General features: G+C 36.7%; 1 protein-coding gene across 1 annotated transcript in view; it reads right to left on the bottom strand.

Annotated features, from left to right (window-relative positions):
• The window catches only part of ulk4 (unc-51 like kinase 4), a 321,586-nt gene that overhangs the window by 122,136 nt on the left and 176,132 nt on the right, over positions 1-23,318 (bottom strand). Inside the window, exons 26-30 of the mRNA XM_082150256.1 lie at positions 23,001-23,052; positions 21,620-21,714; positions 18,344-18,395; positions 17,283-17,466; positions 16,224-16,316 (exon numbers count right to left, since the gene is read on the bottom strand). Of these exons, the coding sequence (XP_082006382.1) occupies positions 16,224-16,316; positions 17,283-17,466; positions 18,344-18,395; positions 21,620-21,714; positions 23,001-23,052 (476 nt within the window). The remainder of the gene's footprint in view (positions 1-16,223; positions 16,317-17,282; positions 17,467-18,343; positions 18,396-21,619; positions 21,715-23,000; positions 23,053-23,318) is intronic.

Here is a 23,318-nt window from a genome sequence, read left to right on the forward strand (position 1 = left end):
ATAGATATAATATACAGAAGTAAACAGCGTAGGTCACTTACAGATTCAGTTAACCTGTTAAGCTTCACCAGTGCGTCGGCGCACTGAAGCGTTTTTTTATTTATTTAGTTCAAAGTTACTATCAGATTTAATGTTATATCTTGACAAACTATACATCATTAAAAATATATAAGACTCAAGTTTCAGTGTTTGACAACTATTGTATTCTGAGAAACTTATAGTGACAGTTATGTCTTAATTTGTGTCAGGAGTTATGAAATGAAAAAATGCGTCGATCCCTTTAATATGAATAGGGGTTATGCGGAACGCCCAACGTTCGAACCGGAAAACAGGTATAAGCATTTCCGGTTTGCACTACCGTACGCATCTGCAGCAGTAGGTGATCTCTGAGGTAACTTATTTTTCGCTTTATTAGAAAACAATTCTTATTTCTGTTTTAATTAAAATGTCACGAATGCTTAAGTATCAGAATTTTTTTTATATATAAAAAATAAAATGCAGTCTTCATTTGATTGTTTTAATCGTCTGCAAGCAAATATAAAAGGTTAAACTACTGTGATAGCATACAAGTCTAAACTAACTTACTGATAGTTAGCTAACTCTACATCGGGTGCCATTAGCAAAAGCTACATACTAACTTACATACCTTCATAATTATGAATAAATGAGGAGGCGTAAAACTTGAATCCTTTATCTAACGGAGTACTCGGGGGGTCTGGAAGTCCGTTTGGCAATACGATGTACATCTGAAATGGATAGAATGGGTAACTTAGCTCCTGTAAACACCGGCTATAAAAGGTCGCCATTCCTACGCTGTGTTTACCTCAGTAGCTGACGACCGGAAGTAGTTATATCTGTTTTGTAGAACCCGGAAGTATGTTGCGCATAACCCCTATTACGAGTGTCAGCTGGTCCATTCATAAAAAAAACTCTGTGCTGTCGTCATGACAGTGCTTCACAAAACAACGTCCCTCAGGGCTTTTAGCTAAAAAAATGTGCAGACTTGGAGAAATATTGATATTCTCATAGATTCACATCATATTTCTATAGACATGAATAATATTTATTGAATTTATACCCAAATGCGTCGATGTAATCATTATGAGCGCTTCTTACTGAGATGTGCTGTGTTTTCAATTCATACCAATAGCCTGAGGGTGCTATACGCACAATAATACTCCATATATGGAACATGAAGAAGAGACATAATCATGTGACATTCCAGGACGTCACTGATAGCAGCTACACACAAAGCTAACACAGAGATCGCTGTAATATGCAGATACAGACGTTTTGAAGACAATAAACAGGATTGCAATGATATTTGATTTGCCTGTGTTCTTCAAGCAATGCCAGGTATTTTTTATAATAATAGATTATATTTATAATGTAATGCTAATCGATATAGACTATCATCGTTCATATATACTATAAATAATATATTTTCTGTCTGATTTTTTTTTATCTGAAGCCAAATTAGATCACAGAAGATTATTTAAAACACTCGACTTGCGTTATAAAGTAAGTTTGGAGCACAAACATGGTTTTAATCTCATAAATGGTCGTGTATTGATGGTGTGCTAAGCTAACATGCTAGCTAGCTCAGGTGCACCTGCCACCTAGAAGTTATTCTTTTATGATTTTTTTTTTCTAAAGAGTAATGCTTACTGAAATGTTTAGTGCATTTGATACAGTTTCAAATGTAAGTGAGAACTTTGATAAAATAAATTAGGGATTGAAACCCTATGAATAGCCTGTGAATAGCCAGTCGTTAGTAACTATAATGCAGACAAAAGATATGCATATTTAGAGCCATAACCAGGCTGGAGGTGTGTGAATGTGTGCAGGGGGAGACTGAGACTGAATGGGGCTCGTTTGCACCACAAAACAATAGAGACAATAGACTGAATAGATGACTCAGATGATGACTAAACATCAGTAGCATTTTTAGAGTCTAATCAAAATAAAGTAATTTGACATGATCTTGAAAAACATTTAACTTAATACAGAGTTTTAGACTTATCATTTTCAGATTTTAAATATACCATGGTCACACATATGGCTTTAGCTGCACTGCATTTCTAGATTGCTACAGTGCTCACTTCAATTTTATTTTCATGAAGATGTTTCATAAAAATAAATTTCTAATAACTTTACAAAACTTTGAAGCTATTTAAAAAATGTTTTTTCATAATGACAATAATTAATTCTACATTTACAATAAACTACCAGGTGTCAGCTTTCAAATGAGATCATACTTGTGCTTTTAGTGCAAAGGGTTCATGAACTGTATCTGTTTCAGTTTGGGTATGTCATTTCTGGGGATTTTTCAAAAGTGGCGTTGCAGCTTAACAGGTTAACATCCACAAATGAATAAGCGCGACGATTCAGGGAGCAGGCTACACAGTGATTTTTTTAAATCTTAAGTGGGTTGTCGCCTTGGGTTGGAGCTTCTACATGTCCACACACCTGTCAAAGTACTGAGGTCTTCCGACCAGATGCTCCTCGATGTGCCCAGATCTAGGCTAAAAAACAAAGGTGACAGAGCGTTTGCAGTGGCTGCTCCTAATATCTGGAATAGTCTACCAGTTTATGTAAGGAAAGCTCAGACTATTGAAATATTCAAGTCCTTGCTTAAGACGCATTACTATGCTTTGGCTTTCAATTCTAGTTGAGCTTTGATATCTTGACCTGTTGGTTATTTTGTTTGTACTTTGTGTGATATTGTCTGTATAATAATTTGTTTTTGTTTCTTTGTTGGATCTTGTGAAGCACTTTGGTCAATTATGATTGTTTTTAATGTGCTATATAAATAAAATTGAACTGAACCGTGAACTCGACGATTCAGGGAGCAGGCTACACAGTGAACTCCGAAAAAATGCTACGCTTGAGCAAACAGTTTGTGAATAGGTTACTACAAATGATGGGCGTGAATAAAAAATAATATTCAGACGTAAACAGTGTAGCTGACAGAGTGTTTATGTAGAATGTTTATTTTTAAACCACAACCTTCTTGGGGCTTCTTTGACCGATACAACCCTCTAATGTCAGAATGTTTATTTTTAAACCACAACCTTCCAAGTGCTTCTTTTACTGATATATTTAACGATATATTTTGCATTTCTAATCCAAACAACTTCAAACTTGGCACTGCACTTACTCGTGCCTGTAGCGAGACACCTGTCAAGTTTGAAATCCATCGGACTAACGGTTCGAGAGATATGCGAATAACAGACATACAGACACACTGACTGACAGACAGACAGACAGACATTTCTGTAATTTATAGATAGTTATATCCTGTTACAACAGGAATTTAGGACAAGCTAAACTACACTTATTATGTATTCTGTGGAAAACATTTAGGCCTTTTTGCTATTCTTGCAGATATAATATACAGCAGGGATATTCAATTAAAGTTCCAAGAGGTCCGGTCTCTATATTTCCTTCCCACTGGAGGTCTGGACAACTATACATAGACAGTTATACGTTTCCAATCGGAACAGCTGTAGTACCGTTAAAAATGTATTTATTTTTTTCCTCTCCCAACTGGATATGAATACAAAAAGGTACGCTAAGATGTTTTATCAGGCTACATTTTTTTTTTTTACATTTAGACACTTGTGTGTATGGCACATAGAAGGCCTTGGGACTGAGAAAACATGCTAGGGGTGCAGGGTTTACTTTTAAAGAAAAGTATGGACCATTTTTATGTTTTGCTCAAAGTAATAAACTACTAAAAACAAACAAAGTCCATGATCTAATAATAAATACTTTCATCATGAGCACAAAACAAAACTAGAAAATAACTAGCAATTTCAATAATAAAAAATGTTTTGTCTTCCCTTGCCATCTCTAAATATTTTTTTCCAAAGTATTACATTGTTTATTATGAAATGCTCTTAATATGCTGATTAATAATATTCAATATATGAAAAGAAAAAAGAAAAAAAGTGAAAAGGTGCGTTAACTTGTTACAAACCTGGTTTAGTTAACGCCCTGAGGCCGGCACGATAGGCTCGTTTTTTTCCTTATCAATGCAAAAAATAAATAAATAAAAAATATAAATTTTTAGCTTACATGCTTGTGTTATACATCAATCGATCCTGTTAAGTGTGTATTTTTTTTTGTGTATACTCATAATAAAAACAAAGTGTTGTGCTTTTCGCCAAATAAAGAAAAATAAACATGATGCGAGTTCTGCCTCCTCTCTGTCAGTGAAGTCAATTCTGAAACGTGTCCGAAAATGAACTGTAACTCAGCGAATACTCAGTCAAACAGGCATACAGACATACAGGCATGAAGCTTGAATTCTCTCCTTTTAAATGAAGTAATCTTTATAAAAAACAAATATTCTCAGTTTATGTAATCTGTATGAAAAGAGAGAGATGTCAGTCGTTCTCTTCTCAGCTAATTATTTTTAATGTGACTCCGCCCACGGAGAGCGCGCGCTATTCAAACGCAAATGACTGAGGCGATCCCATACAAACTGTGAACGCCCACATATCAGCTCGAGAAAACACATCAAGTTTATTCAGATCATTGTACTTGTTTACACTGTCTCGCGGCGCTGTGAGGAATAATGGAAAATGTACCTCAGAAGTGCTGGTATTTCGAGGAGCAACGGATCCTGAGAATACTGTGGTAAGTTTTTTTTCATTCTCAAGTGAATCGCGTTTTCTGTGTGTGAATGAATGAATGGCAGAGATGCGCGCTCGCAAATATGTCGAAATATGTTGAAATAAAATGTATTTGTATAAGCAACGTATTAAACTGCAAATTAACATTTATATTTCTTATATAAACGAAAGACCTATGTTACAGACATATGAAAGACAACATTTCGTTGACTAGTTTTGGATAGATTATAAATTTTTACTGTAAAATATTTGCCACCTCAAATAAGCTTTTGTTTGCCAATTTTTGCTCATATGTTAAATATAGTATGTTTTGTCAAAAATAAAGTAATCAAATAATATGTTATTAGTGTTTTTCCCAATGTAGCCTAGGCTATATTCAAAGTAATGAATCCTTAACTTTGAAATATGTATGATATAAAATGTATACTTTAGATTTGAAAGATTGCACTTGAATTGTTGTTGTAATTGTAACCTTTTTAATAAAAAATATATTTACAAGGTAGATGTAAACTTTTCTTTAAATAATTTTTATTGTGTTTTATTAGTGACAAATTTGGGGAGAGGATACATATTCCAAAACTGAAAATACAGTATGAGAATTAACTGCACAATTACTAGACATGGAAAAATAAAATGAGATGCTTCCAACTGTGAACCAATTTGGTAGAATATATATATATATATATAAAAAATAAAATGAGATGCTTCCAACTGTGAATAGAATATATATATAGAATATATATATATATATATATATATATATATATAGCTCTTGTATTTTTTCTTGTGGCTCAGTGACACACCTGAATGAATGGCTCATTAAGTATGCGGGCCCCATTGTCTCCTCAGGTGTGAACCACTAAATATGCATGATCGTTGACGCCCACTCGCATATGGCCTTTCCAAACATAAAGTGTCTTGCAAAATTTAAATCAATGTATTGTTTTATGTGAATGATTAGGTAGGATGATTTTCACATCATTTTGAAGAAAAACTCTAGGCGACAACATAACCATGCATAAACATTATTCTCTCAAAAATACAAACATGTACATACATGTTGCTCACATATTATGATAGCCCTGTTTGTGCTAAATAGAGTGTAATTACACCTTTGCCATTAATATGTTTATAAGCAACTGAAAAAAGCACAAATGTCAGGGCATGTCAGAACATCTCAAGGACCCCAAAAACACCTTAGACCCCAGAGGGTTAATGGTCGGTTATGACAGATAAAAATAATTATATTTGCTGCATTCTTGTTTTCTGCAGCATTTTAGCAAACATGTCTATTTTGCTGCTCATCGTGTTTCTGCTACTGTTGTTAAAGGGATAGTTAACCCAACAATGAAAAATTCTGTCATCATTTACTCATCCTCTGTATGAGTTTCTTTCTTCTGTTGAACACAAAATAGTTTGTTTTTTCCTACTCTTAATCTTTAAAATAACTTCTTTTGTGTTCAACAGAAAAAATAATCTCATACAGATTTGAAACAACTTGAGGACAAGTAATGTCAATTTAAATTTTTAGGTGAACTCTCCCTGTAACTGCATCATCAATGCGAATGTAGCGGAAAAGGCTTGAATGAAGCACATTTGGCTCTAGATTAAAAATATTAAAGGATGTAGTGACGAAAGATCATTACCGTAAATGGCCCTGAGCGGTTGTGATGTGAACCGCTGCTCACTTTTTATCTGTAGAAACGGTAAAATGGCGCAATTATTCATACGCTCCAAATGGAAACAAGCCGGGGTCCAGAACCGGACCACGTCCGCCATTTGAATACCGCTCGTATACAGTAAAAACAGAAAAGCTGAACTAGAATTTGCATCTTCCACAAGAGCTCCAGCTCAACGTGTCTAACAATTTGCATAAACCACTAGGCCACAGCTCAAACACAGTTAATATGCACCAAAGAAACTATTCAACATACCAAGAATAGATTATCTGCAGCAAACATCAATTCATTCACCGTCACTCACGGTACATGGAGTCCATTGACAGAACAGTGATGCACATCGAGCAATCAGTACAGTCAAGTGTTCACTGTCGTGCACTTTCTCCAGTATGTTTATTCAGAACAGTCAATGATCTCTCATCTGTCTGCGCTCTACTTCCAACAAACATCATTACCCCTACAATTACCAACAAAACACAAAAGCCAATTCAAAACACACACACACACACACACACACACACACACACTCTGGGCACAACAGAGTAAGCAGGCATAATGAATAGGGCCATTTTATCATGACACACCAGAGAAAGGGAGAGGAATTGTGGCCTTTTCTCAGCGAAGGCTTATTTGTGCCCGGTATGTGCTCCATTAGGTCTTTAATAGGCAAGCAGCCCAGTGACTAGGATCACTCATCCATCTTTCTGAATGACAGGCGTTTGCAGAGGTAAATGAGGTCAACAGAGTGGGTGACAAAAAATACTGAGCTTTTCACTTACACAGCTTTCAGACCAACCAGGTTATTGGTCCACTTACACATTCCTATCCTAGGTATCCAGAGAAACAGTTTTTCACTGCAAAACCCATACCTGGATAAAGTGATCGTGGCCCACATAAGAGATGGACTGTGTGTCAGGTTACGGATGAATGTCATGCAATGTTTGGGTCATCCATCACCCCAAAATCTGAAGGAATGATAAGTCATATTTTGCTTAAAGAAAATAAAGCTATTTTTTGGACAATTTTAAGGGCATTGTGACAATTAAACACATTCCCATATGGCAGACAAGGTCAGATTTATCTTTAATTTTCTAAAAGTCATGAAAGATCCCACCAAAATGGCATTTTAACAACATCTCAAAGAATATGTTGTGTTTGACAGGATTTTGTGTTATGACAGTGAAAGAACTGACATTCTGAACATTTTTGTAATAAAATGTCAAAATTAAATGACTCTTGCCAATTTCATAGTTTGCATTTTATGTATTATTTAAACACCAATAAATTATATTGACACAATTTTTTTTAATTATTTGACAAAATCACATCTTTATCAGACATGAAGCACACTAAAAATATTTAGTACAGGTGTGATATTTACCTTGATTTATATTTAGTTTTGTCACCTCTCATTTCATCTCAAGTATACTTTTCTATTTACACCTTTGCCTCCAAGTTAAACTTTGCAAGCACGGAATTCACAGGACGTTACAGAGTGGTATGTTTTTTGGTGTTTTCTTATACATTATAGATACAATGTTATCCACCATTTAATCATGATATTTGATGGAAAACTAAGGGAATACAAATAGTTATCGATCACAAAACCATGGTTAATTTTCCTAAGGAAGCCATGTCAGCTTCCTTAGGAAAATGGGGAAGCAGCCATGTCAGCCTGTAGCCCAAGACTGGTTGCCCAGTGAAGCTAAGCAGGGCTGAGCCTGGTTAGTACCTGGATGGGAGACCTCCTGAGAAAACCAGGTTGCTGCTGGAAGAGGTGTTAGTGAGGCCAGCAGGGGGTGCTCACCCTGTGGTCTGTGTGGGTCCTAATGCCCCAGTATAGTGACGGGGACACTATACTGTCGAAGAGCACCGTCCTTCGGATGATATGTTAAACCGAGGTCCTGACTCTCTGTGGTCATTAAAAATCCCAGATGTCTTTCGAAAGAGTAGGGGTGTAACCCCGGCATCCTGGCCAAATTTGCCCAGTGGCCTCTGTCCATCATGGCCTCCTAATCATCCCCATACACTGATTGGCTTCATCACTGTCTCCTCTCCACCAGTAAGCTGGTGTGTGGTGGGCGTTCTGGCGCAATATGGCTGCCGTCGCATCATCCAAGTGGATGCGGCACATTGGTGGTGATTGAGGAGATTCCCCCTTCTATGTAAAGCGATTTGAGTGCAGAGAAAAGCGCTATATAAATGTAATGAATTATTATTATTATTATTAAGGAGCGGTGAACCGTCTTACAAAAGCAAGAGCTTACAAAGCAACAGAAAACAAGCTGTTCTCCATAAAATGTGCAGCGCACAGATAAACGTTGGTGTTAAAATGTTCAGGAACAGTGTTTAAAAGAAATTTTAACCACTCTAAGTTTGTCAGCCTAGGAAGGTCAAACAAAGGAGTTTTGGAAACGCTGTAAAAAAAAAACAAAAACAAAAAAACAGTGTCTCTTTGATATAGCCACAACACTGTCTTCTCTAATGCAGCTCAACCAGGCCTCACACCTTTCTTGCTTATTCCATGGACACAGATTATTTAAATGAGGAACATTGTGACTTCATAAGATTCGGAAGAATCATGTTGTAATCCAAATGAACCATTCGTTGTAGTTCTTGAAAAGGATCTTGAAAAGTTAAATAAAATATCTCTCTTTGGAGTGGACTTTGAGCTTTGTAACCTTGCAGATCTTTTTTTACGCTCAAACAGCAACATTACACACTAACTAAAGTTAAAAAAGTGGAAAAGCATAACAGGACCCCTTCAATGTCGGAGCGGGATTTGAGAGACTTCATTTTACCGGTGAGCGTAAGCGTGGGCTGTGAACGATTGAGTGGAGCACACTGGCATAGAGTGGAATATCATTCACATGCTCTGGACTGTAGAGAGTTAACCAGCCAGTGTGGTCTGTCAATTCAGGACAGATATCATCCACACTAACAATGAAGCTGATGTAATTGGTGATGTTGACAAATTTGTGACAAAATCAACATCCCATCAGCAGAGATAAGGTTCAGTCCAGCCATTACAGGCATCTCAAATCTCAATCCTACATCTTGTCTTTCCCTGTCTCTAAAACGAGGCCGCTAGGTCTTAACTCAGAAAATAATGAATGCCTCAACTTTTCGTTTGTATCTAAGAGTGATTTTAACGGTGCAAAGTAGCATTTTCACGGAAACAGGTAGTGCCGAGATTGGCATTTACACAGGTAAATGTCAGCCAAAGACACTAAAGCATTTAATAAGAGAACGTATGCACATAATCTTTACGCTTGCAGGCAACCTTTGCATCCGATCTCCAATCAGTCAGTGAAGAGAGCTTCTGCTATGCGGTCCTCACTCCCCCTTCACTCTTTTGGAACGGCACCCGACATTTACTGGCACCATCGGCCCTCCTGGGGCCAAGACACTATCAGAGCCGTCATAGGTTGTGATTTCTCCCTGGTAGACCTCTGAGATTTCTGTTGTTCTAGTGTACTAACAAATAGATCCATTACATAGATTCCAAACACAGCAACCATCCATCCGTCCATCTCTGTCTCGTTCGTTCAGTGGATGTACAATGTTGTCAGGGGCCAGCGTTTGTAGCCAGAGCAACTGCTATGCCCACACATCCTTTCAGTCGAGAGCTGCCCACATAAACAGTGCTGAGAGAATAATAGCCAGTCACACATACAAACAAATCGTGACACTTCCACATGCCTGAGCACCATGGACACAGACAGCTCCCACACACCGCACGTCCTGTCCAATATACCGCTAGCAGAGGGTGTCATCCTTCACAGCAGCAATAAAGACACTACCATTGGTGTTGAAAGACATCACCTCATCTACACCAGCACATACATTATAATAATAATAATAATAATAATAAAATTACCACCATTTAACATGTATTTAATTAATATTAACTTTAAATTGTTCTTGTATCTGTTGTATGTTATTGGTAACTTCACAAAACTATTATACAGTATCTCACGGAAGTGAATACACCCTTCAAATTTCAGCAAACATTTTAGTATATATTCTCAAGGGACAATACTATAGAAATTAAACTTGGACATATTTTAGAGTAATCAATGTGCTGCTTGTATAGCAGTATATATTTACTGTCCTCTGAAAATAACTCAACATACAGCCATTATTGTCAAAATAGCTGGCAACAAAAGTGTTATTCGCATATCTCTCGAACCGTTACTCCGATGGATTTCAAACTTGACAGGTGTCTTGCTACGGGCACGAGTAAGTGCAGTGCCAAGTTTGACGTTGTTTGGATTAGAAATGCAAAATATATCGTTAAATATCTATCTATAAATTACAGAAACGTCTGTCTGTGTGTGTGTCTGTCTGTGTGTGTGTCTGTTAACCACATATCTCTCGAACCGTTAGTCCGATGGATTTCAAACTTGACAGGTGTCTCGCTACGTCACGAGTAAGTGCAGTGCCAAGTTTGACGTTGTTTGGAAGAGAAATGCTAAAGATATCGTTAAATATATCATTTTTAAAAGGTTGTGGTTTAAAAATAAACATTCTGACATTAGAGGGTTGCAAAGAAGCCCCAAGAAGGTTGTGGTTTAAAAATAAACATTCTGACATAAACACTCAGTCAGCTACACTGTTTACTTCTGAATATTATAGTTTGGTTCCAGAACGTGATAAATCCATTTTGATTAATTTGAGTAAAAATGTGTTTTCTTTACCAAGAAAGTGGCAAGATGAAAACCACTATTTTCTGTTTCAAACTTTCACATAGCATCTTTAGGTTATAATAACATAAAAAAATCAAATCCAGATTTGGATTTTCAAAGATCTATTATAAAAACGGATTATTTTTCCCCAAAAATGCAATAAATTCATGACACTTTTTTTCAAAATGCTATCATATTGAAACTGTTGAAATCAGCCATCACTAAGAAATATCTCCTGAACTTTTTTGACGGCGATCAGCTCACAAAAACTGATTTTGCACGGGCACTTTGCACTGCTCCCTGAATCGACGCGCTTATTCATTTGTGGATGTTAACTGAATCTGTAAGTCAGCTATGCTGTTTACTTCTGAATATTATATTTCATTCTGGTGCGCTTAACGTTATCACTACTGTGTAATAGTAGCCTATGCTATTCACCAACTAAACATATTCTATTCAATTGTGTCCACAGTCTCTTTCACGGGCATCATTTGTAGTTGCCTATTCACAAACTGTTTGCTCAAGCGTAGCGCTTCTTCATTTGTGGATGTTAACTGAATCTGTAAGTCAGCTACGCTGTTTACTTCTGAATATTATATCCATCTATAAATTACAGGAACGTCTTTCTGTCTGTGTGTGTGTGTCTGTTATTCGCATATCTCTCGAACCGTTACTCCGATGGATTTCAAACTTGACAGGTGTCTTGCTACGGGCACGAGTAAGTGCAGTGCCAAGTTTGCCGTTGTTTGGATTAGAAATGCAAAAGATATCGTTAAATATCAGTAAAAGAAGCACACATTGACTTTTGCCACTCTAGCCACTGGCCACTCCCCCTCTCACACTGACACTGAGTGAGCACAGCGCAAGACCAGAGACAGAGAGGGTCGAAGAAAGCAGCGGTGCTTAAGTAGCGTTTTCTCTGAGTTCCCTATGTAGTTCTCTGAGTTCTCCCTGAATCGTCGCGCTTATTCATTTGTGGATGTTAACTGAATCTGTAAGTCAGCTACACTGTTTATTTCTGAATATTATATTTTATTCTGGTGCGCTTAATGTTATCGCTACTGTGTAATGGTAGCCTATGCTATTCACCAACTAAACATATCCTATTCAATGCGTTCACAGTCTCTTTCACGGCCATCATTTGTACTGGCCTATACACAAACTATTTGCTCAAGCGTAGCGTTTTCTCGGAGTTCACTGTGTAGCCTGCTCCCTCAATCGTGTAGTTCAATTTTCCATATTTATTGATTTCTACCATGCACAAATAAAAATGTCACTGAACTTATGCTGTGTAATTGTAACAATGAGCACTAAAACACACCGAACCAACAATTACTAAAAACACACACAAAAACTGATTTTGCACGGGTACTTTGCACTAGTATGTATAAATGCATTCAACTGGAACCAATCAAGAGCTGGTCTGCTTTCAGCACCTCTTCAATTTCACTATTGCGAGTCACTTTCAAACCAAGCAGCATTCTGTTGGTCGATGTGCTGAATTTGAGTGAAAAAATTAACACAAAGTGAAATCTGCATCTGGAAATGTTTTGGCCAAGTGTGTAATTCCTGATTTGCATGGATTATTATTGAAATTACTGGATTTTGCTCACGAAATTTCATTGAGCAACTGTGGCCTGTCTACACCAGATGTTTTAATCTGTCTCTTTTGTCCACTTTTAACCCATTCTGTCCTGATTACTTTGAGGGGAGGGTCTATGGGTGGGTAAATGTATGGGCTTTTTCAGATCTTACAATCTAATAGACAAAATAAGCTTGCGCAATTTACACATGAACGGGCACTGAGACGACGGAAAAACTTACGGAGAGCATCAGCTTTAGTTTCAGCTCTGACAGCTGCAAGACCACACCGAATGCTTTGAGTACATATTAGAAATCAGGAATGGTGAGAGAACATTAATTGTGCTTGGTCCGTTTTTCGTCTTCAAACCAAACTTGGGTCTTCAGGTGACAAAGTTTATATTCTGTTTGGCTAGCGCACTTGCCATAATGTCTACGCAAGTCACTAGGCAGAAAGCAGGCGCAGTCTTTTGTGGTTGTTCGAACGCATTTGTGACTGTGGGCAGTGTTGGGAAAGTAAGTTCAGTTCACAAATTTTAAAATGAACTAGTTCAGTTCATAGTTCAAACTTCAAAATTTTGAACTAAAGTTCACAGTTCCAAAAAATGAACTAGTTCAGTTCTTTTTTTCCATATGTTGCTGCAAGCTATTATTTTTCAAAATTATTGCCACAGCCCATGCAAAACCACAGACAGCAATTATGTTATCAGTTTTAACACTGAAACTATGCGTCAGATTTCATCTTTATATCCAATTTTAAAATCCTTATCCAACCAGGGTTTACATAGCATTGAGGGTAGGGTTGCCAACTAAACAAATGCGGGACAATCGTGCATGGCTCTTTACAGGAAAATGAGGGACACTCAAAATATTTGTAGGCTATAGGCTAGGCCAACATAACACAGTAGGCCTATATGTCATTTCAGGTTCGTATGCGTTTAAAAGGTTTTCAGACAACACATTTGTTTTGATTAAAGTCATATTACACACAAACCATAGTTCAAAATAATAGCATTTCAATCTGAAATAGAAAGCTTTTGTAATTATACACTACTTTTAAAGAAATTAAAGAAATGAATGGCCTACTTTTATTCAGCAAGTACATTTATAATGTTACGTTTTTTTTATTTCGGATAAATTTACTTTGAACCTTTTATTCATCAAAGAATCCTGATTTTTTATTTTTTTATTAATAATAATCAGAAATGTTTCTTGGCCAGCAAATCACATCAGTATATTATTCCCTCAGGACGATTTCATGCTTTCTTGCGTGGCTGGATGTATGTTGGACTCACAATAATCACGTTGTTTGAATTCGTCAAAACTGATTTGCCGAAATCAAAACCCAGTCGTACAGTGAAAGGGATTTGCCGGTAGCGCGAGTCCGGATCGAAGCGACCAGACAGCGGAGGATTCTGTGCGCAAATCAAACAATTATTTGTCCCAAAATAATAATTAATTCTCAATTTAGAGTTTGATATTCGTATGGTCTGATGCGCGTGAGTGTGGACTGTGATTGGATGATGACCGGTGTCGTGATCAAGTGTTGCTGTTGTATCAGATTCAGTCATACATCAGTGGTTAGATCAGCGTCAATAAACGGGACAACGGAGGTTCCGAACGGGACAAATACATTTCTATAGAAATCTTGCACCCTTATGAACGAAGTTAAACTGAGAGAGCGTGCCGTTCACAGCCACCAGAATGAACTAGTTCACAGTAACGTTCATCAGGCAGTAATAGAGTACGTTCAGTTCACGTTCGCCCAAAATATGAACGAGTTCATGAACTATCGTTCAATGAACGCGTTCAGGCACAACACTGACTGTGGGATATCTAGAAATCAATTCCATTCACATTAAACCTTTTGACTAGGTAGGAAGTGTGGCCTGCCAGGTAATGCACATGAATTCATTCTTCCACTCTTCCCTATTGTTTATTGTCAGCTCTCCACTATCGATGAAATAAAGAGCAGAAAAGGCTCTTTCTGTCAAAGTAAAATTAAATAAATAAAACAGATTCTGTGAAGTTTCAGTGGTCTGATCAGTTTGTCACAGCTCCCTCACTCCTAGCAAGGACTAAATACTCAATTTAGTTTTAGTCAATCAGACCAAAGCCAAAAGCCAATGAGTCATAGCCCACTCAGAGTTTTAACTAAACATACTGGTTAGAAACTAGTTCATTATCCCCTGTCTAAGCAATGGCTAATGTACTAGACATAAATTCTTAGTACTGATAAAATTAACACTTTAGAGAAGCCGTTCAGCACAACTCTCTTAAGAGCACATATATTTTCTTTAGTCTCTATTAAACCCAAGAGTGGCCAAAGGTTCTCGATAATTGGAAAGTTTGAACTACTATCACAACCGATAATAAAAGAACACCAGTGCTGGCACAGAACCAGCTAATGTCCCTCATTTGCAATCTCATTTCGCCTGGAACCCATCAAGAGAAGGTCTGCGTTTTTAGGACTTTATCAAGCGCAGGCAACGCAATTTAATTTCACTATTGTGAGTGGAAATAGCTCTTCGCAGACGGGGGGGGGGGGGGGGGGGGGGGGGGGTTGGCTCTGCAACAGACGAGCATTTTCCGATAGGTGACATCAATTTGAATAGTTCAACTGTGTGGCTGCAGCTCTATCAGCACCAAGAAAGACAATGTGCAGGAGGCCAGCAGGAGCCATTAGAGAAACAGCGGGGGGATGAGGATGAGATAAGAAAAACACACACACACACACACACACACACACACACACACACACACACACACACACACACACACACACACACACACACACACACACACACACACACACACACTCACCTGTGCACCCAGACACTCAGCCCACAGAGAGAGGTGGTAAGAACAGGGAAAACAATTAAAAAGACAAAAGAGATGACATTTTGTGTGTGTGTGTGTGGGTGTCAGCATGTGAGCTACTAGTCCAAACAAAGCTAAGATCCACAAGAGTTGTGCTGACAGATTTAGAGCCTTTAGAGCATTTTCACAAATGATCTCATTATAGATTTATAAATACTTGGTAAATTTATAGAATAATACAATTATACAACTCATGTTCAGCTTTATTTGAGCTTTTTTTGGCTTTGCAGCACAAAGCTGCGTCTGTGGATGCAGTTAGAAACTATATGTGGCATCTCTGAAGTTTAGTTCTTCTCAACGTGACCTACTTTTGAAGGATCAATAATCTAATAAGGTTGAGTTCAGCAACACACAGGAAAGAAAAGCCTCAAGACAATCTTCTGCCTGGTATCTCTGGGACTATTAGGAGTGTTTTTGTCCAAAACTTCTCCTGTAAATATTCTTAGTATACTGTTCTGTAAGAATACATTATTAGTTATTATTAATTAAAGGACAAGCTGTTTTCTTGTGGTTAGAGAACTGGATTTACAGTAAACCAGATCGTAGACCATTGCTCACCAGAGAAAAAAATGGAACAGTGCGATGGCTAATATGCAATAGAATTGTGTGGGGGCTCATCTTGAGGGTTATACAGATAGGAAGGGGATTTGGTGTACCCGTGCAAACTGTCAAATTAAGGCCCTCCTAAAATGTGTTCACTAAATAAATAAATAATCCACCAGAGTGTGTAGAATGTTTTCTGTGCCGTTGGTTACCTGCTGACGGTTAAGCTGTGCTCAGTGAGGGACACCAGCAGTTTAAGAGCATATACTGGTACAGGATCTGGCTCCAGGAGCAGAGTCACATACCTGCAAAGAGATCTGCATTAAACAAGCTATGCAATGTCTGTACAATTGGATACAAGTTAATTCATAACAAAAATCATTAAAGATTAGGGCTTAGACGATATTGAAAAAAATAACGATATTGACCAAAAACAGAAACGTGCTGTATTCTGATGACATTGAACATACAGTAAAATAAAATAAAATAAAATAAAATAAAATAAAATAAAATAAAATAAAATAAAATAAAATAAAATAGACTTTGAGCTGCAAGCATGTCCCAGCCAGGTTCGTCACTTATTGGGGTCCCCTGGAAACATTTCCGTTGTGGTCTGTGTTATTTGCAGAGCGTTTCGGTATTTGGTTGTGTTGTGAACTTTTGAAGCGAGTTTTTGTATTTGGTTTGTTGTGAGTATTTGGAGCACACGTGTAGTGAAACTGATGTAGATGTTTTCTTAATTTGCGTGTGTGTGTGTGTGTTTTCTTCAGTTGCAGCGTGTTGAGCTCTCTCGGCCACGGTAAAAAACAACTGACATTGCAATATTTTTAGCCTGTTTTTCAGGAAAGTCTAACTGTATTCAGGTACAGCAATTGAATGATCAAATGTAACAGCACTTCATAGTCTTCACTGTATAAATTAAATATAATGCATCTTTGTAAAAGCTACAAAAAGTGATTTTCTTTATGTAATTACTAGTATTAGTAACAGTAAGTATACTGTTGCTGATTAAATAATGTGCATGTTCAATATTTTAAATTACCAATTCATTTTATGACAATTTAACAATTGTATCATTTTTTTATTGTTGTAATATCACTGTCTTGCAATATCGCTGTTCATTTTCAATTTATTTTTTTAATTTAGCAGAATATTGTCATAACCCCAGCAAAATAATAATGGTTCGGACAGAATCTTAGTTTCAATAAATAGAGAGGACGGAGGAGTAAACAGAGAGAGCAGAATATAGGTAAGCGAGTGGTGAGTCTTACTGTGGCAGCAGGGCCTCAGAGATGAGCGTTAGCAAGCGAGTGTTGGAGGAGATGCCTTCACCTTCCCACTCTCCCTCTCGTTCTCTCCCTCCATCTCTCTCTCTCTCCTCCACCTCGTCTTGGCTCAGCAGCAGCAGCAGCGTGATCTCTGACAGCACACGCAAACTCACAATACGCCATTCCACTGGGACATATACACACACACAGAGCAAAAGGGTTACATGTAATACTTACTCATATGCACAATTATAAATCAACATATTCATAGCTCATATTCAATGGAAAAGTGATGTTCATGATCTTAAAAACCTTTAGCATTAAAGGCTTACGATTTGTGTGAGCCTACTGCCTATCATTACATTTATTTACCTATAAAATAAATACATTTGAGAAGAAATTAGAAAAAAAAAAACATTCAATGGAAAGGAAAAACAGACAACAATTTTGGTCACTACTACTTTTTCCACTGTTATGTTACTATTACGTGTCATGTATTTAGTGTCGTCCACTTGTGATTCGATTGACCAAAATGCATCTTAATACCAGGTGTAAACAGGGCCAAACAGTGAAACAATCATAAACCTTTCATTTGAATGCTTACTGTGCGAACATTTTTCAATATTTCTAATTTCCACCACCAATGAAGAACATGCATGAAATATGAGTGTCCTTGACATGTTATATAGTGAGATAAAGGAGTCGATCATTTTATTCCAATAATGTTCAAAATGTAGTTTCCATCAACGCAATTTCTACATCACATAATTTTCTTACATAATAATGATAATAATAATACAGAATTCTCCTAATGTATATCAACTGTTGGACATTTTTATTTGACAAATGACAAACTAGTGAGAGTGTGAAAATGAATTCTACAAGAGCGTAAGTCCACAGGGCCCAAGAAACAACCATTTGTCATACTTCCAAATGTGTCATTTCATAGTTTTGATGGCTTTTCTATTATTCTAAAATGTAGACTAGTAATAAAAAAGAATGAGTAGGTGTGACTTGTAGTGTATAATTGTCTTTGCTTATTTGCCTTTGAAGTGTGTTCTCACCGTTCTTACTGAAGGCCAGAGACGCCAGTGGCGGTACAATCAAATCCACAACCTTAGGGAAACAAAGAGAGAAGTGCATTATTCTAAAAGTGAGAAATCTCACATATATGCTCTTAGTCTCACCAGACCACACACACTTGCATGGTGTGAGTGAAAGTGAAACAGCTGGAAGCGGAAGACTGAGAGAGTGCTCTGAACAGCTCCAATTTGCATGGAAATGTGATGTCAGCTCTGCCCTTTGATCATAGAAAGTGTGTTCCAACAAAAGGCCTTACGCCAGCTCTTTTGAAAATTAGAATCAGGTTTTACAATTATTACCAACTACAATCAGCCGCACGGCAGCAAATGTTACACACAGGTGTCTTAATGTGGATGGCTGTGGGCATCTCTCAAACAAAGGATTTTATTCTCGGTGACTGCAAGTGAAAAGAACACCAAAGAAGCATATTGTAAAGGTTATCTATGTATTTTTCTTTTTCTTTCTCTATTGTAAGACAGTTTTTTCACCGAGCTGCACATAGGTGCTACACTAAACCCACGGCACATCTTTGATCTCTTGCCCGCTCCTTATGAGAGGATTGTCGTGAATGTCATTATAATGGTAATTCTTTCTTGAGCTTAGTTGAGGTATGTTTGAACATTAGAATCAAACTTAGTGAGTTGTCTACCTAGACAGTCATTATATGGGTCAATGACGAATAAAAGTGTCCTTGATATAAAAAAAATATATAAAAAAAAAAAATATATATATATATTAAAAAAATATATATATATATAAAACACACGCTGAGTTCTTAGTAATACACTCTTTGTATTCATGTTGGTTTCTTATGGTTTTAAAAAAAAAAAGGGTATACTGCTTTCAACAAAAGTTGAAAATGTCATGATGTAACAAAACAAAAAAACATTTGATTGTGACCTCATGACTCTTGGCTTAACCACATGACTTTGATTTTGCATATTTTTGAATATTAATAAGCAGTTTTGCACTGTTGAAGACATTTTATCTTTAAGATGTGTGTGACCATCATATGACAGTAAAAGAGCACACACAAACTTTATTGTATTGGAATGGTAAAGAGTGTTGGTAGGTGACAGGAGGGCCTCCACTCAAGGATAAGAATGTTCCACATATGGTTGCAAATACCATCATTGGCCTAGAAAGATAACATTCTGGGAGTCAAGACTATAAAGGGGAAAGGATGCCCTCCCTTCACTGTCACACTCTGCAGCCACTCTGTTTGACTGCTGTGACATTGCTTTAATGAAGTTTTTTTCTTCATTATGTAGGATACTTGCATCACCCCCCTTCATATGAAATTGAACTCAGGGGTTTAAAATATGTTCATCATAGAAGATATAACTATGTATGAATTATATAGACTAGATCATTGTTGGCTATCTATTGGGTGTTAGAAAGTTCAAAATTTAGAATCTCTGCCTACCTATAGAGCAGTGTTTCTCAACTGGTTTGGACATGGGACCATATTTTCCCATGGTCATAAAGCCACTAGACAAGAAAATGTATTTCGCAAAAATGGTTACATTAAACTACTATATAGTATATAATGTTGAATATAATGTATAATAATGCAATGGGGGAATATTTGTGGGTCCAGATAATGCCAAATGTCTGATGTCACCAGTAAAATGTGGCCTACATTATTTTAAATATATCTAGTCAGTGACAGAGTGCAAGCATATTCGTCTAAATTAATTCTGTATTTTCAGCTTCAGAATCATGAATATTTTTATTCTGGTGTCTCTATTGCCCTGTGCATTAGGGTTCCAGCACCAAGTCCAAGCCTATTCAATTACACACCCAATGTAACACCAAATTTACCATTTTAATCAGCAGAACATTTATTGTTAACCTTTTATCATATGTCTTGGAGTATCGCAATAATATCGTATCGTGAGTTCAGTATCGTGATATGTATCAAATCGTGACATGAGGGTATCGTTACACCCCTAATATTAAGTTATATACAGCACGCGGCTCAACATTTGCAAGTGCAATTGAAGAGTGTGTGCCGCAGGCACAGTATTTGACAGGACAGGAAACTTCCGTTTTCTGAGGTGTGAGACTTTTTATTTAGTTACAAAAATAACATTAGAATAATGACACTGACATATAGCCTGACAGCAGATCCTGAATCACATTTTTCTCAGACTTAAACTGCGTCTGACCGAAGAATCAACAGCTTTCACATAGATCTGTTAAAATAAAAGTCTTGCATCAAAAAAAAAGAAAGAGAAAAAACGATTACGTCTTTGTACGCCAGGGGTGCCCAATCCTGCTCCTGCCGATCAACTGTCCTGCACAGTTCATCTCCAACCCTAATCAAACACACCTGCCTTTAATTTTAAAGTTAATGCTGAATTTTAAAAGTGATCCTGAAGACCTTAACTGGTTGCTTCAGGTGGGTTTGATTAGGGTTGGAGATGAACTGTGCTGGACAGTCGATCGGCAGGAGCAGGATGGGACACCCCTGTTGTACGCGTTTCTTTTTGACTACACACTCCATGACTCTTGCGAAACACTGCTATAGAGCATTTTTGGAGGTCAAACTGAACTTAGCTGCCAAGCGAGACAGCATTTTTGAATACACAGCCTTTCTGTCTATACCCTCACGAATATAAGTTTTAATAAGCTATGGTCATTCACCTACTATATGGAGTGTGTGTGTGTGTGTGTGTGTGTGTGTGTGTTGAGAGTGGAGAATGTGATCTAATGACTCCTGGCAAACTGTAATTAAGATGCCTTCTCCTATTATAGAGTATCAGAGAACCTGTGTCCTCTCAAAGCTTCCTGATGCATCAGTCCTACAGAACACACGTCAATACTCATTACAAAAGCCTCACACACAGAGAAATACAAACTCCATTCACTCCTGAGTGATTTCCTGTTGCCGAGAGGTTTGTGAGAATAATAGTGCTGGGCAGAGGGGAGCCGTGATCTCAGTTGTAGCTCCATTAGGCGTGAGGATGTGAGATCTCAAGTTAGACGTGAATGTGGCCCTTGCTGCTCTCATACACAGCTTGCTATATTGTTTTTGTGAGCCTGTCCTTAAAGATGGAAAGTTTTACAGGCTGCATGGGGCAAAATGGAGAGTTTAGATACTAACTTTGTTGGAACATTTTCATCAACACCTTGCAATGCACACACTCTTGAGAGGAGGCAAACAGGGTTGTGAAGTATGTGCTTAAATAATTTATAAATAATTGGGAAAAACACAAAATTGCAGAACATCAAAGAGTGGTGCATATACTCACAGTGCAGTGATAGAGGCAGAGAAGAACGGGATGCTGGGAAATGGCCTCCACTGCAGATAGAGTGTTTCTGATCAGCTCCTCAGATGCTGCTTGACCTGTTAATTTGTTGAAGAAATTATGGTAACACTTTATAATAACTGCACGCTATTAATCATTAGTTAAGCATTAGTAAACAGTTAATTCATCATTTATAAAGCATTAATAGACATTAACAAGCAGTTTATAAATACAGTTATAAATGCAGTATTCTTAATTTATAAGCATATCTATAATGTGTTTAATAATTGTGTTTTCATACTTAATTAATGATCAATTTATCATTTCTAAATGAAGTATTTCATTATTTACAAACCGGTTATTTAGGAGTTGTCAGTGGTTCATAAGATCACTTAGAAAGTGTAAGTAAATTATTAATAAACTGTTTAAATACATATTATTATTCAGACATATAGTAATAGTTACTTAGTGTGTTAATAAATGGTTTATTAACATGTAATTCTACTGTAATTCAGGGTTAATTCGGGTAGTTATAAAGCATTTAGTAGTGGTCAGTTCACTATGTTTGTGAGCTAATCTAAAGTGAGGACTAGTTATGCTTTGTAAAGCGTTTATAAAGAAGATTTAAAGGCTGTTAATATTTTTATGTTCTGTATCGCTGTGTTGTATTTGTTTACTTTTTCTGTTTAGAAGAAAACTGAGTCTTTAAATCTCCTTTATAAATGCTTTACAAAGCATAACTAGTCCTCACTTTAGATTAGCTCACAAACATAGTTAACTGACCACTACTAAATGCTTTATAACTACCTGAATCTACTACATTTACTTACACTTTCTAAGTGATCTTATTAGCCACTGACAACTCCTAAATAACCGGTTTGTAAATAATGCAATACTTCATTTAAAAATGATAAAGTGATCATTAATAAATTAAGAAAATACAATTATTAAACACATTATAGACATGCTTATAAATCAAGAATACAGCATTTATAACTGTATTTATAAACTGCTTATTAATGTATATTAATGCTTTATAAATGATGAATTAACTGTTTACTAATGCTTAACTAATGATTAATAGCGTGCAGTTATTATAAAGTGTTACCGAAATAATCATAGAAAGCATAAATGTAGGCACAAAACAATAGTACTTGTAAACAATTCATTTGAATGGCTGGAGAGAAAAAAAAAAACACTGGAAGATTTCAATCATTTTCCTACATTTGATCTCCTGACATACAGCATGTCTGGTAAATTGGAGCTAAATTACATTAGAGAATGTAGTTCATGCAAGACAGGTTTGAAGTAAACAACAGAGAAAGAGAGAGAGAAAGTCTTGAAAATCTTAGATCACTAAAATTGCAAAAAAATAAAAACCTACCTATAGCACTTCCCAAACTCGTCTCATTAGAGTCAATAGAGGTTATGTGATTCTTTCCACAATGAAAGAGAAAAGAGATATTAAAATGACACATTCGAATATATTTTTTATATTTATTCACTTAATATTCACAGATATCATAAACGATAACGTGGCAATATCATATTTTGGACATGTAAAATGGTAATTAGTGCATTTAGATTTTTAAATGGCCAATGGGAATACAGATACTAAAACGTGTAAATCAGGATGGCCAATATGTCTAATGTTATTAATTGAAAGATGTAAAAAAAAAAATATTTGGAAACAATATACAGT

The sequence above is a fragment of the Leuciscus leuciscus genome (genome assembly GCF_965113295.1).
Source record: "Leuciscus leuciscus genome assembly, chromosome: 20".
NCBI classification, from domain to species: domain Eukaryota; kingdom Metazoa; phylum Chordata; class Actinopteri; order Cypriniformes; family Leuciscidae; genus Leuciscus; species Leuciscus leuciscus.